Source organism: Acomys russatus, chromosome 14 (genome assembly GCF_903995435.1).
Source record: "Acomys russatus chromosome 14, mAcoRus1.1, whole genome shotgun sequence".
Classification (NCBI taxonomy): domain Eukaryota; kingdom Metazoa; phylum Chordata; class Mammalia; order Rodentia; family Muridae; genus Acomys; species Acomys russatus.
In genome coordinates this window covers 15,358,160-15,375,767 of record NC_067150.1, presented here as the reverse complement: position 1 = coordinate 15,375,767, position 17,608 = coordinate 15,358,160, and the positions used below count along the sequence as shown (strand labels likewise).

General features: G+C 48.8%; 1 protein-coding gene across 1 annotated transcript; it reads right to left on the bottom strand.

Moving 5' to 3' along the window:
* Nucleotides 1–7,415: 7,415 nt before the first annotated feature.
* On the bottom strand, nt 7,416–13,546 carry Mrpl4 (mitochondrial ribosomal protein L4). Its single transcript, XM_051155972.1, has 9 exons — nt 13,357–13,546; nt 13,195–13,261; nt 12,940–13,090; nt 10,768–10,819; nt 10,047–10,164; nt 9,131–9,237; nt 8,944–9,053; nt 8,781–8,857; nt 7,416–7,867 (listed from the first exon to the last, which is right to left on the bottom strand). The coding sequence occupies exons 1-9, from the start codon at nt 13,411–13,413 to the stop codon at nt 7,722–7,724; spliced, it is 885 nt and encodes a 294-aa protein (XP_051011929.1). The 5' UTR covers nt 13,414–13,546; the 3' UTR covers nt 7,416–7,721.
* Nucleotides 13,547–17,608: the final 4,062 nt, after the last annotated feature.

Here is a 17,608-nt window from a genome sequence, read left to right as displayed (position 1 = left end):
TCTCTTCTCTCTCTCTCTCTCTCTCTCTCTCTCTCTCTCTCTCTCTCTCTCTCTCTTCTCCCCGCCCTTGGCTGTCTTGGACTCACTTTGTAGTCCAGGCTGGCCTTGAACTCACAGTGATCCACCTGCCTCTGCCTCCCTCGCCGGGTTCTGTTTCCCTCCCTCCCCCTCTCCCCCTCCCTGCCTGCCTCCCCCCCCCCCCTCCCAGGTGTCAAGTAGCCCAGGCTGACTTCAAACACTCTGCAGCTGAGGATGACTTTGAACTCATGATCCTTCCTCGTGCTCCCCCACGCTTGGTTATTTTAACCTTTGCTTTCTGAGGCAGACCCTAAACTCCGATGGGCGAAGAGAGATCTCGAATCCTAGTCTTCCGAGAGCCAGGGACTTGCTTAGCTGAACCTTGGGCACCTGAAGCTTCCTGTTGTGGGACGCTGTACCGTTGCGGTGGAAACCAGCTCTGGGCCAGGAGATCACGATGCAGATGCGGAAGGGAGAGGCTTAGATGCTCTCTTCCTCCCCCGGCCTCTGCTCCCGGGCCACTCTACACCCACCCCGATAGCCTGGGTATTCCTAAGGAATTTCCACGGGGATCTTTTGATCTTGGGGGGGCTGGGGAGGGAGCATTCAACCCAGGGCCCTGGACGACTGTGGTGGAGTTAGAAGGTGACCTCAGGGGAGTCAGGGGGAAAAACCTGGGAGTGGATTTTTCTAGGGGTGTGAGTGAGAAGCTTTGTCCCTACTTCCTGTGAATGAGCCGCCAGCACTCTAAGTTCTCATTTGCAGCTGGAAGAGGGTGATTATTTAAGGCGCCATTGTTCACAGAGCTGAAGGCTGAAAGCCCCTCCTGGGATCCACGGTGGAGCGGCAAAAGGCGGACCGCAAGTCTACTTCAACAGAAAAGCTGAGCAGCGCACAGCAGCCTGTAACTGTTGCACTCAGGAGGTGGGGCAGGACCAGATAGCCGAGGTCAGCCTCCACTACACAGTGAATTTAAGGCCAGCCACACCTGAGAATTTGTTTTCAAGAGCTATCAACTGGCGCCTAGAAAGATGATGGCTCCACAGCTAAGACCAAATGTTCTTGAGGAGAACCCGGGTTCAATTCCCATTACCCATATGGCAGCTCACAACCACCTATTTCTCCAGCTCTAGAAATTTGATATTCTCTAGGAGATGGAGAGGTGGCTCAGAGGGTAAGAGCACTGGCTGCTCTTCCAAAGGTCCAGTACTTGGGAGGCAGAGGCAGGTGGATCTCTTGAGTTTCTGAGTTCAAAGCCAGCTAAGGCCACACTGATAAACCCTGTCTCAAACAACAAGCAAACAAAAAAGAACAGTTGCTGCTGTTTCAGGGTACTTTTGTTCCGTTCCCAGCACCCACATGTTGGCTCATAACTATCCATAATTGCGAATCTGGTGCCCTCTTCTATCCTTCATGGGTACCAGGTACACACACAGGCAAAATGCTCATACACATAGAATCTAATTTTATAGAATTTTATTTATTTTATGTGTATGGGTGTTTTGTTTGCATGTACCTATCTAGCACATGTGTGCAATGCCCATAGCAGCCAGAAGAGGGCATCAGGTCCCCTGGAGTTAGAGTTACAGAGGGTTGTGAACTGCCATTTGAGTGGTGGGAATTGACCCTTGGGTCTTCTCTCGAAGAGCAGCAGTAAGTACTCTTAACTACTACTGAGCCATCTCTCCAGCCGTGTGTGTGTGTGTGTGTGTGTGTGTGTGTGTGTGTGTGTGTGTGTGTGTGTGTGTATGATGTTTATATAATATATACTTTATTATTTTTCAAGACAGGGTTTCTCTGTGTAGCCTTGACTGTCCTGGACTTGCTTTGTAGACCAGGCTGGCCTCGAACTCACAGAGATCTGCCTGCTTCTCTTTAATATATATTAAATAAAACACTGGGAAGGCAGAGGAGTTTCAGGGCAGCCACAGTTACATAATGAAACCCTGTCTTAAAACAAAACAAACAACTGGGTGCAGTGGCACAAACTTGTAATCCCAGCATTCAGGGAGGCAGAGGCAAATGGATCACTGTGAGTTCAAGGCCAGCCTGGTCTACAAAGTGAGTCCAGGATAGCCAGGGCTACACAGAGAAACCCTGTCTCAAAAAACCAACCAAATAAATATAAAAGATTGCGGTGGTGTTGGCACATACCTTTAATTCTAGAACTCAGGAGATAGAAGCAGACAGATCTCTGAGTTCAAGGCCAGCCTTGTCTATACAGCAAATTCCAGGGCAACCAGGACGACACAGAGAAACCCTGTCTCAGAAAGAAAAGGGGGTAGAGGAGTTTGGAGAGATGGCTCAGCAGTTAAGAGCACTGGCTCCTCTTCCAGAGGTCCTGAGTTCAATTCCCAGTAGCCACATGGTGGTTCACAACCATCTACAATGAGATCTGATGCCCTCTTCTGGCCTGCAGGTATACATGCAGATAGAGCACTAGCCACTAAACTGGTACCCAGTGAAACCCTGCCTCCTCCCAGGGTAGAGCCATCAGACTTGCTGAGGTTAGGAGTCAGGGTCAAGCACAGTTCCTCTGTACAGGTCTGAGATTCTGGGAGGGCCATTTGCTGAGGTGGGGATGGAAAGGTAAGAGGCAACAGAATGCAGAGCAGCGAGCAGCGTATCGTAGAATTGCATTCCTTTGCTGTTTCCTCCCTGCCCTGTGCCTGTGTCTGCAGGAAGGCCATAACTTCCTCCCTGGTGCCAAGTGGTCTCACACCGACTAATATTCTGCAGAGCAGAAACGTCTCAGACGTAGTGCAGGCACGACCCTCTAAGTTCTGCTGGGGACACCTTACAATTCCCTCAGCCTGCCTTGCTTTCCCGCTCTTTCCAGCATGGCTTGCCCTCATTTCTGGAGCCTCATTTTTGGTGGTTGTTTTTTGTTTGTTTGTTTTTCGAGACAGGGTTTCTCTGTGTAGCCTTGACTGTCCTGGACTTGCTTTGTAGACCAGGCTGGCCTCAAACTCACAGCGATCCCCCTGCCTCTGCCTCCCAAGTGCTGGGATTAAAGGCGTGCGCCACCACGCCCAGCTTTTCATTTTTGTTTTGTTTTGTTTTGAAACAGGGTTTCTCTGTGTAGCCTTGGCTGTCCTGGACTAACTTTGTAGACTAGGCTGGCTGCCTCTGTCTCCCGAGTGCTAGGATTAAAGGCGTATGCCACCACTGCCCCGCAGGAACCTCAATTTTTATTTATTTACTTTGAGATAGGATCTTGGTCTGTAGCCCAGTGTGGCCTGGAACTCCTCAGCTTCTGCTTCCAATACTCAAGAACTGGGATTACAGCCATGCACTACCACACCCTGCTTATATTTCCTTTATCTTAATGATTGTAAGTAAGCACTCCCCCTCCACCCCAGAGTCTCTCTGTAGCTTTGGCTGTCCTGGACTTGCTTTGTAATGCAGGTGAGCACTCTACCAGCTGACCTACATGCCCAGCCCTGCTGTTTTATTTTTTCAGACAAGGTTTCATGTAACTAATCTCCTGGTCTTCCCACCTCAGCTTCCGACGCCATTCACCTTTTCTGACTGCATCTCAATAACTTGAAAGTACATTTGAGAGACAGTATCACTTTTCTTTTTTTCTTTCTTTGGATTTTTTGAGACAGGGTTTTTCTTGTGTGATAGCCCTGGTTGTCGTGGACCCACTTTGTAGACCAGGCTGGCCTTGAACTCACAGTGATCTGCTGGCCTCTGCTTCTGCCTTGAGTGCTGAGATTAAAGACCACCACGCCTTTCTTAGGATGCCTTTTCCCTCCCGGAGTTGGCTGAGGGTCTCCAATGTGGAGGGACAGGGACAGGTTCTGACTTTGGGGGGGGGGGTTGAGACAGGGTTTCTCTGTGTAGCCTTGGCTATCCTGGACTAACTTTGTAGACTAGGCTGGCCTTGAACTCACATGATCCGCCTGCCTCTGCCTCCTGAGTGCTGGGATTAAACAAAGGCACGTGCACCACTGCCCGGCCCCTGACTTTTATTTTTTAAACCTGTAGGTGCAGATGGCTCTCAGGGTTTCCTTCAAGTTCTAATGTAGGTGGTCTTGCATATGTTTCTCCGTACAACTATCCCCTAGTGTTACCACTGGCTTGTATGGTGGGTTTTTGTTTTTTTGTAGCTGGGGTGTACTGGAACTCACTTGTAGACCAGGCCGGTCTTGAATTCAGAGATGTGCCTGCCACTGCCTCCTGAGTGCAAGGATTAAAGACATGTGCCTGTCTAGTTTCTGAGCAGAAGAAACATAAGTTTATTAAGAAATAATAAGGGGGCTGGAGAGATGGCTCAGAGGTTAAGAGCACTGTTCTTACAAAGGTCTTGAGTTCAATTTCCAGGAACCACATGGTGGCTCAAAAAACATCTATGATGAGATCTGGCGCCCTCTTGTGGCTGACTGGCTCACATGCTGGCAGAACACTGTATAAAAAATAAATAAATCGGGTTTGTTTTGTTTTGTTTTTTAAAGAGGGGCTGGAGAGATGGCTCAGTGGTTAAGAGCACTGACTGCTCTTTGAGAGGACCGGGGTTAAATTCCTAGCACCCACACGGCAGATCACAACTGTCTGTAACTCAAGGCTGGACACCCTCACACAGACATAACATGCAGGCAAAACACAAATGCACATAAAATAATAATTTTAAAAAAAAAATATATATATATATATTAAAAAATAACAATAAGAAGAAGCCTGGCATGGTGGTGCATGCTTTTAATCCCAGCACTCAGGGAGGCAGAGGCAGGCAGATCACTGTCAGTTCGAGGCCAGCCTGGTCTACAGAGTCCTGGAAAGCCAGGGCTGCACAGAGAAACACTGTCTTGAAAAAAAGAGAGGAGAAGGAGGAGGAGGAGGAGAAGAAGAAACCACCATCAAGGGGCCAGGGGTGGCACACACCTTTAAAGCCAACACTCGAGAAGCAGGGACAAGTGGGTTTCTGTGAGTTCAAGGCCGGCCTGGTCTACAAAGCCTAGGGCTGTTGTTAAGACAGAGAAACCTGTCTTGAAAAACCAAAAACCAAAACAAACCCACCAAGGGTGAGGGGTTCAAGATACACCCCCCCCCTTTTTTTAAAGACAGGGTTTCTCTGCATAGCCCTGGCTGTCCTGGACTCTCTTTGTAGACCAGACCAGCACTGCCTCCCAAGTGCTGGGATTAAAGGCATGCGCCACCACACTCGGCCAGAACAGTCTTTAGTGTTTTTGAAATAGAGTCCATGGCAGCCCAAACTAGCTTCAAGTTGTATAACCAGGAGTGGCTTTTTCAGCCTTCTCTCCTGCTTGTCTCAAACGTTAGAATAACAGGTATGTACCACCATGCCTGCCTGGCCTTACTATGTAGCCAGGCAATCCTTAACATTGCAGTTCTCCAGCCTCAATTCGCAAATTGTTGCAACAGAGCATGTACCACACAGAGCTTCTGTGACTTTTGTTTTTCTAGTTGCAAACACACCCCAGGGATATTTTCAGCCAGAAGAGGGCTGGCAGCTCCAAGGTGTGACTGAGGCTGTCTGGCTGTATATACACCAACAGAAAGCAGTCCTAGTCAACTTCGGCCTGTGTTCAAAGACATGGGGTACTGGGTGTTCCCCACTCTCTGGGGGCTCTGTCTTACTTTTTGCTCATTAAAACATCTTTTGAGACTGTTAGCATACTGGCCCTAGTCTGCCTAGCAACCTATGATGTCATTATCTGCCTGCTATAGGTGTGGCCCTACCCAGGATTATAAAAAGGACAAACCTACCTCTCTTGCTTCTCTGTACCTTTTACCTTTCTCCTTTTGCTGTCTGTACCTCTCTCTCTCTTCCCTTGGGGTACCCCACCCGCTTTCCAGCTCTCCCACACTTCTACAAATAAACTTCTCCATATAATATCTGTTGTGGCACATATATTTTTTTTCTCTTTTTGTTTTTGTTTTTCGAGACAGGGTTTCTCTTCTTGTCCTGGACTTGCTTTGTAGACTAGGCTGGACTTGAACTCACAGAGATCTGCCTGCCTCTGCCTCCCAAGTGCTGGGATTAAAGGCCTGTGTCACCACACCTGGCTTTTTGTTTGTTTTTTGAAAAAGAAACAGGTTTTCATTAGCCCTGGCTGTTCTGGACTCATTTGTAGAGAGAGGCTGGCCTCAAACTCTCAGAGATCTGCCTCTGGAGTGCTGGGATTAAAGAGAGACAGGGTTTCTCTGTGTAGCCCTGGCTGTCCTGGAACTCAGCTCTGATCCACCTGCCTCCTGAGTGCTGAGATTAAAGGTATACACCCACTGTCCAGCTTAAATGATTATTTTTAGTGCATTGATGTTTTGCGTGCATGTTTGTCTGTGTGAGGGTGTCTGATCCCCCAGAATGGAGTTAGAGATAGTTGTGAGCTGAAATGTGGGTGCTGGGAATCAAACCCAGGTCCTTTAGAAGAGCAGCCTGTGCTCTTAGCTTCTGAGCCATCTCTCCAGCCCTCACTTTTCACTTATGAATCTATTATCTTTGCTAAAAATAAAATTACATATACATAACCAGACACAGCTGTGTATGCCTATAATCCTTGTACTTGGGAGATACAGCCCCTGCAGAGAAACCCTTAAGGAGGGGCTAGGGTGTAGCTCAGGGTTAGAGTGCCCATCTAGACCATGGGCTCCATCCCCAATACCACAGGGAAAATATTTGTGCTTTGTGCCAGGAGAGGGCATCTGACTCCCCTAAACTGGAGCTAAAGATGTTCATGAGCAGCCTTGTGGCTGCTGAGCAGCTGACTCCAGTCCTCTGGGAATGCAGCCAGTGCTCTCCTCTGCCAGCCCATCTCTCTAGCCCACATTAAAACAAACAGGGGCTGGAGAGATGGCACATTAAAACAAACAGGGGCTGGAGAGATGGCTCAGAGGTTAAGGGCACTGGCTGCTCTTCCAAAGGTCCTGAGTTCAATTCCCAGCAACTACATGGTGGCTCACAACCATCTATAATGGGATCTGATGCCGTCTTCTGGCCTGCAGGTGTATATGCAGGCAGAACACTGTATACATAATAAATAAATATATTTTAAAAGAAACGAAGCAGAGAATACAGCGGAACCGTGGCGGTGTACCTTTAATCCCAGGACTTGGGAGGCAGGGGCAGGTGGATCTCTGTGAATTCCAGGCCAGAGGGAACTGGGCTACACAGAGAAAACCTGTCTGGAAAAAACAAACAAACCATCACCAACAAGAACAAAAACAAAAAGCCCTAAGAATTCTGGGGTGGTCTCTTTAAACAGGTTTATTTATTTTCCCACAAGAACACAAGACATTGGCTTGTCTGATTCTGTGCCTGAAGGAAGTTGTAAGGAAGTCTGCCTGGCATCCAGGCGGCAGACCCTCCTAGAGGTCAAAGTGCAGCCTCTTGGCTTGGTACCTATGCAAGCTCCAACACCTGCCTTGGTGGGGAGAAAGTCGTCCTGGCAGTTGTATCAAAGCAGGCTGTGAGCCCTGGAGGAGAGGCACCAAAGATGCCCAGCACTGGATGAACAGCCTAAGAGCTGATGGGATCCCACAGCAGTGGCCAGCTCCTTTCCAAGTCTTGTGAAAAATAAAGCTTATTTTTGATGTGACAAAAGAGATCCTAGGCAGACACTCATCTTGGTTCTGTGTAGTTATCCTCTCGTGGCATCAAGGCCCAACAGCTTCCAAGGAACAGCTTCTTTGCAGGATGGCTGGTATGCTGACCTGGGCCCCAGGTGACCAGGACAGGGTTAGGGGAAGTCACTGTAGGGTAAGCGGAAGGGGTAGAGCGGTGTGTATCTTGAATCCTGCCAGAGTAGCTTGTCCTCCAGGAAGGCGATGGAAGGCAGGGTGAGGACCAGAGTCTGGTGTTTGAGCATGCTGTACACATTCAGGCCTAGGATGTGAAGACATGGTCAGAGCATCGCTGCCCTCAAGTCTGGCCCAAGCCCATCTTTCTGAAGCCTGTGCCCTTGCCCTCCTCTGGGTAGAGCTGCCGAGCAACTAACTGCCTTCACATCTGCCCTGTATCTGACTGTGACCCCCATGGCACAGGACAAACACTGTATCACTGGAGACCAGAATCAGGTGGAGTCAGTGTGGCCGGAGGAAAAGGAGAGGCAGGACCAGCTCTCACCCAGGCACTCACAGTTGCCCTGCCAGGCTATATATGGGACATGACTTTGGAGTGTTTCTTTAGAAGGAGCAGCTGAAGCCGGGTATGGTGGCACTCACCTTTAATGCCAGCACTTGGGAGGCAGAGGCAGGCGGATCGCTGTGAGTTCAAGGCCAGCCTGGTCTACAAAGCAAGTCCAGGACAACCAAGGCTACACAGAGAAACCCTGTCTCGAAAAACCAAAACCAAAACAAACAAACAAACAAACAAACAAAAAAAACAAGAGGGGAAAAAAAAAAAAAGAGCAGCTGAAGGCTGGAGTTGAAGGCTGGAGGGGTGGCTCGGGGTAGATAAGAGCAGAAGCCTAGCACAGGAGGCCCTGGGCCCTGGCTTCCAGCCCAGCACCACGACTAAATGGTAAATTCCTCCCCCTGCCCCCCGAGACAGGGTTTTTCTGTGTAGCCTTGGCTGTCCTAAACTCACTTTATAGACCAGGTTGGCCTCAAACTCACAGTGATCCTGAGTACTGGGATTACAGGCGTGTGCCACCACACCTGGCCTACATGGTAAATTCTTAGCCATGCCATTCAGCCATGCTGTGATAGGTACAGGGTTTGAAACACCCAAGATTAACAGTGGGATTTGTGACAGTTTCCTCCAGGGTTCTGGGGTGAGGGCTGGACCTATCACTCACCAACTGCGGGAATCAGGTTGAAGCTTTTGAGGCCCGAGGTGGCCGCCACGACATTCTTGGGCATCTCCTCATGTGTCCTGGAACAGATGGAGGCTGAGAGGGTGAGGCTGGAAGGACACAGGGGACTTGGCCCCCACTTCCCCACCCTGCCCTGCACTCTCACAGGTCTACAAGGAGCACGGAATTCCCCCAGTGACGGTACTGGGCCAGCTCGGTCAGGTACCGGGGGTCTGTAGTGGGTAGCTCCAGAGAATCCACAATGTGTAGGTCATCCTGTGGAGAGAACCAGGACCTTGTACTCCAGAGCCCAGGTCCCAGCCGTTTCCCCTCCCAGCCATACTGTACCATACCTGCATCAGCTTGGTAGTCAAGGCCACCTTGAGGCCCAGTACTCGCACTTTCATGGGCAACATGTAGTAGTAACTTGTAGGGCCCCGGGGACCATGGGCTACGCCTCCTGCAGGGACAGTGCTGTGTGAGTAGGTGCTGGGCACTGCTGCTCTGGGATGTTAGAACTCAGCTTGATGGCGGGCACGAGGGGGTGGAGCGGGCAATGACCAGAAGATCCTGCTAGGTATCATGGCAAGAGTGGGCAAGGGAAGACTGGACAGGAGGTAGGGCAGAGATGGCCCGTGCACAGGCATGGAGATATAGCCATCCAACTCTAGTACAAGAAACCCAAGTAGAAAAGTTCAAGAGCAGCCTGAGAGACTGGAGAGATGGCTCAGAGGTTAGGAGCACTGACTGCTCTTCCAGAGGTCCTGGGTTCAATTCTCAGCAATCACATGGTGGCTCAAGACCATCTATAATATAGCCTAATACCCTCTTTTGGTGTGCAGGTATACATGCAGACATAATAAATAAATAAATAAATAAATAAATCTTTCACTGGGCATAGTGGCACACCCCTTTAATCCCAGCACTTAGGAGGCAGAGGCAGGCGGATCGCTATGAGTTCGAGGCCAACCTGGTTTACAAAGCAAGTCCAGGACAGCCACGGCTAACACAGAAAGACGCTGTCTTGAAAAACAAAATACAAAAAACAAAATCAAGAGCAGCCTGGGACACACAGCAAAACCCTATCTCAAAGAAAAGAGAAACAACCAAGATATCAAAAGGGGCTAGTGCTTGCCTGGTGTGCACAGAACCATGGGCCCCATCCCCAGTGGGCTAACATGCTGGGGACGAAGGTGTCCCCTATCATGGCAGCAAACACCTGCATGGAAAGGCTCATTTGGAACTCCCTCCCCACAGGGCCCTACTCACCTCCCCGCCATATGGGGGAACGGATGCTGCCATGCCGGGCACGGCCACTGCCTTTTTGTTGCCAGGGCTTGCGGCCACCACCACTCACCTCGGCCCTGGTCTTGGTCTTAGCATAGCTCTGTGGGTACAAAAGAGGCAGGAGAGGGGTTCAGGCAAATGGCAGTGACGATTGTGTAAGGGATAGTGTGGGGCTCTTAGGGAGACAGTGGGAGAATAAAGGGACCAGAGTCCTCCCCCAACGCCCTCGAAAAGCAGGTCTCTGCTGCCCAGGTCACAGGAGCTGTCATTTCTAGTCCTGCCTTGTCAGCTACTTGTTGGACCTATAGGCAGAATAAGTTCAGTGTCCCTTTATGGATGGAGCGAGGCTCGGCAGCAGACATTCCAAGTACGGCGGTGCTGACTTATTGGCAGAGCAGCTGCCCAACCATCAGAGCTCTGGGCTCATTATACATGACCAAATCCCTGCCTCTGGAGGGACTGCTTCTAGTGCCGTGTGCCCAGTCAGACCGCTGACTTTCCGTCACTTCTCCCACTAGACTGTGAGTCCTCAGGGGAGGGATCTGGTGAGTTGCAGCTCCCTTAACACAATCCCTACAGTGATGGGTGCTGAAATATGACCTGAGAAGCGAGCTGCCGCCTTGAGCTGGGTTGTTTGCAGAGAGCGCACTCACAGGCCTCTGAGCCCAGTGGGATGCTCTGCCATGCTACTCAGGACACTCACGATTCTCTTGAAGTTCCTCTGCCAGATGGCAACCTGGTGCAGAATGTCCAGCCTGGAAGAAGGGAAGGGAGACCTAGCAGGGATGCCCTAGCTGACAGGCTCCGCAGCTGCATCCCAGTGAAGGAACCTGGCTCTTCCTTTGGACACTCAGGACCCTATGGCCTCTACTCTTCTCTGACTACAGCTGACACCACTGTCGCTCAAGCAAGTCTCTGTACTACACATCAGCCAGGGTTGGTGGCTATGCCTGACCTCCTGGTACTCAGAAGGTTGAGGTAGGAGGATGGAGAATTAAAGGTCTACCCCTGTACTTCACGGTAAGACTCCGCCTCTAAAAAACAAAGTGGAGTTGAACATCAGCACCTTTGTACCCGTTCTTATTCACTGAGATGTCCTTGGCTGGCTCCTGTGGGTTCAAGTTCAAAGTACTCAAGGGGGTGGGTATGGGGGGCTGGAGGCATGGCTCAGTGGTCAAGAGTACTTGCTCTTGTAGAGGTTCAGATTCAATTCCCAGCACCCAGAACAGCACAGAGCTGGTTTTAACTGCATTTCTGACCACTTGCTTCTTCTGACCTCTGAGGGCATCATACACAAGTGGTACATAGATGCATTCAGGCAAACACTTGTACACACGAAAGTCTCAAAATATTTTTTTAAAGATTTATTTATTATGTATACAGTATGCATCAGATCACATTATAGATGGTTGTGAGCCACGATGTGGTTGCTGGGAATTGAACTCAGGACCTCTAGGAGAGCAGTCAGTGCTCTTAACCACTGAGCCATCTCTCCAAGCCCCTCAAAATATTTTTTGAGTAAACAAAAGCAACAGACAATACAGAGCCCAGAAACACAGGCGAGAGTGACTGGCATTACATGGAGCTGCAGGACAGCCTTGGCTGTTGGTCCTTGATTTCTACCTTATTTGAGACAGGGCCTCTTGCCTGCTGATGCTAATGCCACACTAGCTGGCATGGGAGCTTCTATGGACTCTCCTGTTCTCACCTCCCATGCCCATGCTTATGTGGGTTCCGGGATCCAAACTCAGGGACTCATATTTATATGGCAGACACTCTACCTACTGAGCTGTCTCCTCACGCCTTTTGAATATATTTTAGACTGGTATGTCAAAACATTTTATTTCAATATTCAGCTGTGCTTCTGGTAAACGGTGGTCAAATGCTACAAGGGCCTACTGTGTGGCGGCAGTATGTCCAATAAAAGCGATCCTGTGGGCCAGTGAGATGGCTCAGTGGATAAAGGCACTTGCAGCCAAGCCAGATACACACGGTGAAAAGAGAAAACCAACTCCTGCAAGTTGCCCCCTCACTGCCACACGAACAAAAACCCCAGTTCATTATGGAGAGGTGAAGAGGGAAGCTGCAGCCGGGCATGGTACTGGGCACACCTTTAACCCCAGCATCTGGGAGGCAGAGACAGGAGAGCTCTGAGTTCAAGGCCTTCTTGGTCTACATGCTGAGTTCTAGGACAGCCATGGATATACAATGAAATCTTGTCTCAACAAAACTACAAATATAAACCTTTTGTGTGTGTGTGTGTGTGTGTGTGTGTGTATGTTCTAGCTGCATATATAATCATGCACAGGCATCACATGTTTACCTGGTACTTACGAAGCCAGGAGAGGGCTACAGTTACAGATGGTTGTAAGCAGCCATGTTTCAGCCTTTCCAGTGCTGGTATTACAGGCACATACCAACAAATCTAGTCTTCTTCAGGCTGATAGTACTTAGTATTTTTTATTTTTACTTATGGTGTCACAGAGCACAGGCTGGCCTGAAACTTACTATGGAACCTTCACCATTAATTTCTTGATCCTCCTATCTGCACCCCCACAGTACTGGGAGCAGAGGTGTAGATGTTACCATGTCCTTTGTGTTAAATAGTGGAAGGGAACCAGGGTCTGGTGCGTGTTAGGCAAGCCCTCTCACTGCAGCCCTAATAACCAACATTTCTAGACAATCCCCTGTGTGCTAGGCTAATCTACATAATCGTCAACCAACTTCTTGAGGACTGACAAAACCGGGACCCAAGCACAAGAAAGCAAGGCGGGGCTGTGTCCTTCGACTTCCCGCCCTGCAGTGGGGAAACTGACCACCCCTTTCGTCACGTGGAGAATCCGAAGCAAGTCCTCCCACCGCAGCCAGCACTCACCGGGGCGCCGTGGCAAACACGTCGGGGTGCAACTCCGTCAGGCCGACGCGCTCCTGCTCGAAGCCTCGCAGAGACTCGACCCAGGCCTGTACCGGGCGTCGGGGCGCCGGGATCCGGTGCTCGCACTTGCGCAACACGGGATCTAGGAGACCTTGAGGGGCGGGGAATGAGCGGTCGAGGGTCAGGATCAAAAGTCAACACTTTCGGTGCCGTCCTCCCCAACTTTGTGCCAAGATGTGAACGCGGCCGTCTCACCTGCGCTATGCCCCGGCTCCGAAGTCTCGGCTGGCCGCGCCGCGTCTCCAGCTAGCGAGTTAAGGACCTAGAAAACGACAGGCCAGGGTTAGAGATGCTCCTCCCGGAAGTTCTCAGCCTTTGACCTCCGACCCTACCCTGACCTCAGTTTGGTGCCCTTACCCGGGAGCCAGAGGGTCGAAGCCAGGCCTGTGAAGCGGCCCGGTACAACCGCAGCATCTCGGATCAAATCCCGCAGCCCAGGAGGTCGCGGCGTCTATGGATGCTTGCGGCGATGGCTGATGACGCCACACGTGCGACGCCACATGTCACGAAGGCGACTCTGCGGCCACCAGCGCCAGAACGTAAAGCTTCTTGAGTCTAGTGAGCGCCACTTGGCAGCAGGAAGCCCCGCCCCCAGGGAGAGGGACGATAACCAATGAGGTTTCTCGATCCAAGACGCGCTTCTGCTTTAGCCAATGAACCTTAAGATAGATAAAGGACCCACCCATACCTGGTCCCTGGCCAATAAGCGTTGATCTTTTTTTTTTTTTTTAAGAATTTATTTATTTGCATTTAAAACAAACTGTTGACAACAATTCATTGATAATCCAAGTGGGAAAATACAGCCAACAGTGCTAAACTGTTTACTTCACTAAGCAAAACCTTTTAGGTGCTGTTACTGACATGAAACTGACTGCTTCAGACTGTTGTGAACACAGAGTGGTATAATTAACAATATTCAATCACATTTTCCTCTCCTGAATATATAAAAAGTAAAATACCAATTAAAACTAATATATTTTCTCTTTAAATGCTTCTTACAGATACGATCTCAGTATTACTATTTAATAGTGGTAATTTAAAAGCTTTGTTTTACTCATAAGGTAAGTGACACTCTACCAAAGGGAACTGATAGTCTGCCTACAGGCTCATAGTGCAAATGAAAAATTTGGGGATGCAGCAACTGAGATTCTCAAAATAAAAACACCATAAAATTCTTAGAGGTTCATGCAAAAAGGTTTACTAAGCAGATGGCCACAGAACTAGAACACTTGCTAATTTTACTGGCAATATCAATGTGATTCCTCATATTTGCAGATTCAACTTGACTCTTGTCTTAGGCTTTGTATTTGGCTTTTCCAGTTTCACTAATGACACAAACATGATTCAAATCCCTGAAGTACTTATTATAGTCAAGGGCATATCCAACAACAAACTTGTCTGGAATTTCAGATCCAACAAAGTCTGCCCTGTATCCAACACTTCGAGTGGTCCTTTTCACCAGCAGGCTTGCAACCTTAACCATCTTGGAGCTGTACTGCTTGACCATGGAAAGCAAAGTCTGCATTATTCTACCAGTGTCAATAATATCTTCAACAATCAAGACATTCTTTCCAGTTAAAGTTGCAGGCATACATGTAGGCAGAGCATTGTATATATAATAAATAAGGGGGAAAAAAGATTTTTTTTTTTTTTTTGGTTTTTTGAGACAGGTTTCTCTGTATAGCCTTGGCTGTCCTAGACTTCGTAGACCAGGCTAGCCTCAAACTCAGAGATCCTCCTGCCTCTGCCTCCCAGAGTTCTGCGATTAAAGGCATGCACCACCCCACCCAGCCTATTTTAATTTTCTAAACTTTTTTTTTAGATTTATTTATTCCTTTTACAGTATTCTCCCTGCATGTGAGCCACTAGGTCAGAAAAGGGTAGCAGATCTCATTATAGATGGTTGTGAGCCACCATGTGGTTTCTGGAACTGGACTCAGGACCTTTGGAAGAACAGCCAGTGCTCTTAGCCTCTGAGCCATCTCTCCAGCCTCCTGTAAACTTATTTTTGTGTATGTGTGTGGAAGAGGACAAGAGAGTTGGAGCTTTCCTTCCACCTTGTGAATTGAACTCAGGTGTCAAGCCACCTAACCTGTTGAGCCATCTCAAACACACACACACACACACACACACACACACACACACACACACACACACCCTCCTCCTCCTCCTTCTCTTCCTCCTCCTCTTCTTTAAACAAGGCTTCTCAGCCCAGCATGGTGGCACACGCATGTAATCTCAGCACTCAGGGAGGCAGAGGAGGCAGGCAGATCTCTGTGAGTTCGAGGCCAGCCTGGTCTACAAAGCAAGTCCAGGACAGCCAAGGCTACAGAGAAAACCCCTGGCTTCTCTATGTACCCAAGGCTGGCCTTGAGTCCGGAGTCTACCTCTATTGGCCTCTGGAGTGCTGTACTGCCAGTGGCATGCACAACTGTGCACACATGCGTATCAGAATCTAATTTTATATGCTCTCCCCTTTTGGTGTCTGAGGGAGTCTGACTTGGCTGGTTTTGAGCTCTATGTAGACCAGGATAGCCTTGAATTTATGATTCTGTGGCCTGGGATTATAGGTATGTGCAGGCATGCCGGTTTATTTGGTGGTGGGGACCCAGGACATTGTGTATGATAAGGAAACACTCTACCTGCTGAGCCATCTTTCTGACCCCTGTGGATTCTATTTATTTGTTGAGCCAGGATTTAAGTACGTAACCTTGAATTTTAGATCCTCCAGCCTCCTCTTTCCAAACATGTTTGATTCTTTAAATGAAAGCCTCCTGGCAGAAAGTTTCAGTATTTCTTAGGCCTATTTAGATTCTAACCCCTCCCACCTTCTAGGATCCTGGGACAGGGAACAAGTCACTTGATGAACAGACCTGCATCACCTCACTAAGAAACTCCCCAAAAATAATGTAAAAGATCAAGTGGATGGTTTTGGCTCTGTTCCACACGTGACCGTCAGGGGGCGCCGAGAACTCACACCTGGCTCACTGCGGCCCACTAGGAGGTCTGGACAGAACTTGGATGCTGGTCTCTGAGCCAACTTCCTTTTCATCACCTGGATAATGGGGAAATTCTGAGACTTTAGTGAATGAGGAACGCAAAGGGTGGAATTCCTGTCACAAGATGAAAATTCAATAACCAGCGTTATTGATTCTAATGTTGAAAGGAGTCTTGTGATGAAAAAGACAAGAGATGACCAAGGCAGGGGTAGGTTGAACTTGGTGAGTTCAGGCTACCTTGGTTTATATAGTGAGACTCTGTCTCAACACAAAACAAAAACCTCAAACCCGAACACACACACACACACACACACACACACACACACACACACACACACACACCACAGACATACAACCAAAGTAAAAACAACAGCAAGAAGGCAAGAGCCCATGACACATGGTGGAGTAGACCCTGGAGAATGTACTGGGCTAAAGTGTACGGGGTTTTGTTGTTCTTCCTGCATTTATTATTAGTTTATTTATTTTAAGACTGTTTTCATGTAGCCCAGGCTAGCCTGGAACCCATTTTGTAGCTGAGAATGACCATGAAGCCCTGATCTTCCTGCCTCCACCTCCCCGGTGCTGGTGTGGCTGTCTTGTGGCCCTATGCATGTTCATGTGGTGCTGAGGCTGGAGCCCAGGCAAACACCTCACCCATTCATAGATTTTTACGAACAGTTCTAGTATATACTATTAAATTTACTAATTGACTATTAAACAGTGAAGAGCTAGTATGTGTGAGGTCCTTGGTTCTGTCCCTAACACAAGAAAGAAAGAATGATTTGTTCTAACTAACAGTGTTTTCTGCATGTGTGTGTGTGTGTGTCCGTGCATGCCAAGCTGCACACATGGAGGTCAGAGGACAACTTTGAGTTGTTAGTCTTTCCTTCCACCATATAGGTTCCAGGGATAAAACTCAGCTTTTATCCACTGAGCCAATCGTATTGGCTCCGGAATCCAGCATTTTGGGGGTTCATTCTTGTTGGTTTACTTACCTTACGACATATTTATTTATTTAATCTCTCTATTTACTTGTGGGTGTGGCATAGACAACTTGTGGGAATGGGTTCTTTCCTTCTAACAAGGTAGTCCTAGGTCTTGAACTCAGATGTCAGGCTTGGCAGTAAGCACCTTTACCTGTGGAGCCCCTTGACAACCTGAATCCAGGTTTTTGCATGGGCAAAAACTGGGTTTCACTATGTAGCTCTGGCTGTCCTGGAACTCACTACATAGAGCAGGCTGGCCTCGAACTCACAGGGATCCACCTGCCTCTGCCTCCTGAGTGCTGGGATTAAGGGTGTGCACCACCATGCCTGGCTGTATCCAGCTTTTAGTTTCCTTACCAGTGAGAACATGTGATGTGTGTTTCTGTCTGGCTGTTGGCTTATAATGCCCTCCAGTTCCACCCACCATGTATAATGAGAGAGCTTTACTGTTTTCATTGCTGAGTAATATTCCATCAAATATATAGATCACACTCTCCTTCTTTCCTCCCTCCCTTCCTTTATTTTTTATTTTTTATTTTTTGACAGTGTTTCTCTGTGTAATAGCCCTGGCTGTCCTGGAATTCTCTTTGTAGACCAGGCTGGCCTTGAACTCACAGAGATCTG

Excerpts from the sequence above, each read along its gene's own strand:
- Mrpl4 (XM_051155972.1), bottom strand. The coding sequence starts at position 13,413 with ATGCTGCGGTTGTACCGGGCCGCTTCACAGGCCTGGCTTCGACCCTCT. Across the intron at positions 10,165-10,767 it reads AGAGGAACTTCAAGAGAATC|AGCTATGCTAAGACCAAGAC; the intron begins GTGAGTGTCCTG and ends TTGTACCCACAG. Across the intron at positions 8,858-8,943 it reads TCCGTGCTCCTTGTAGACCT|GACACATGAGGAGATGCCCA; the intron begins GTGAGAGTGCAG and ends CATCTGTTCCAG.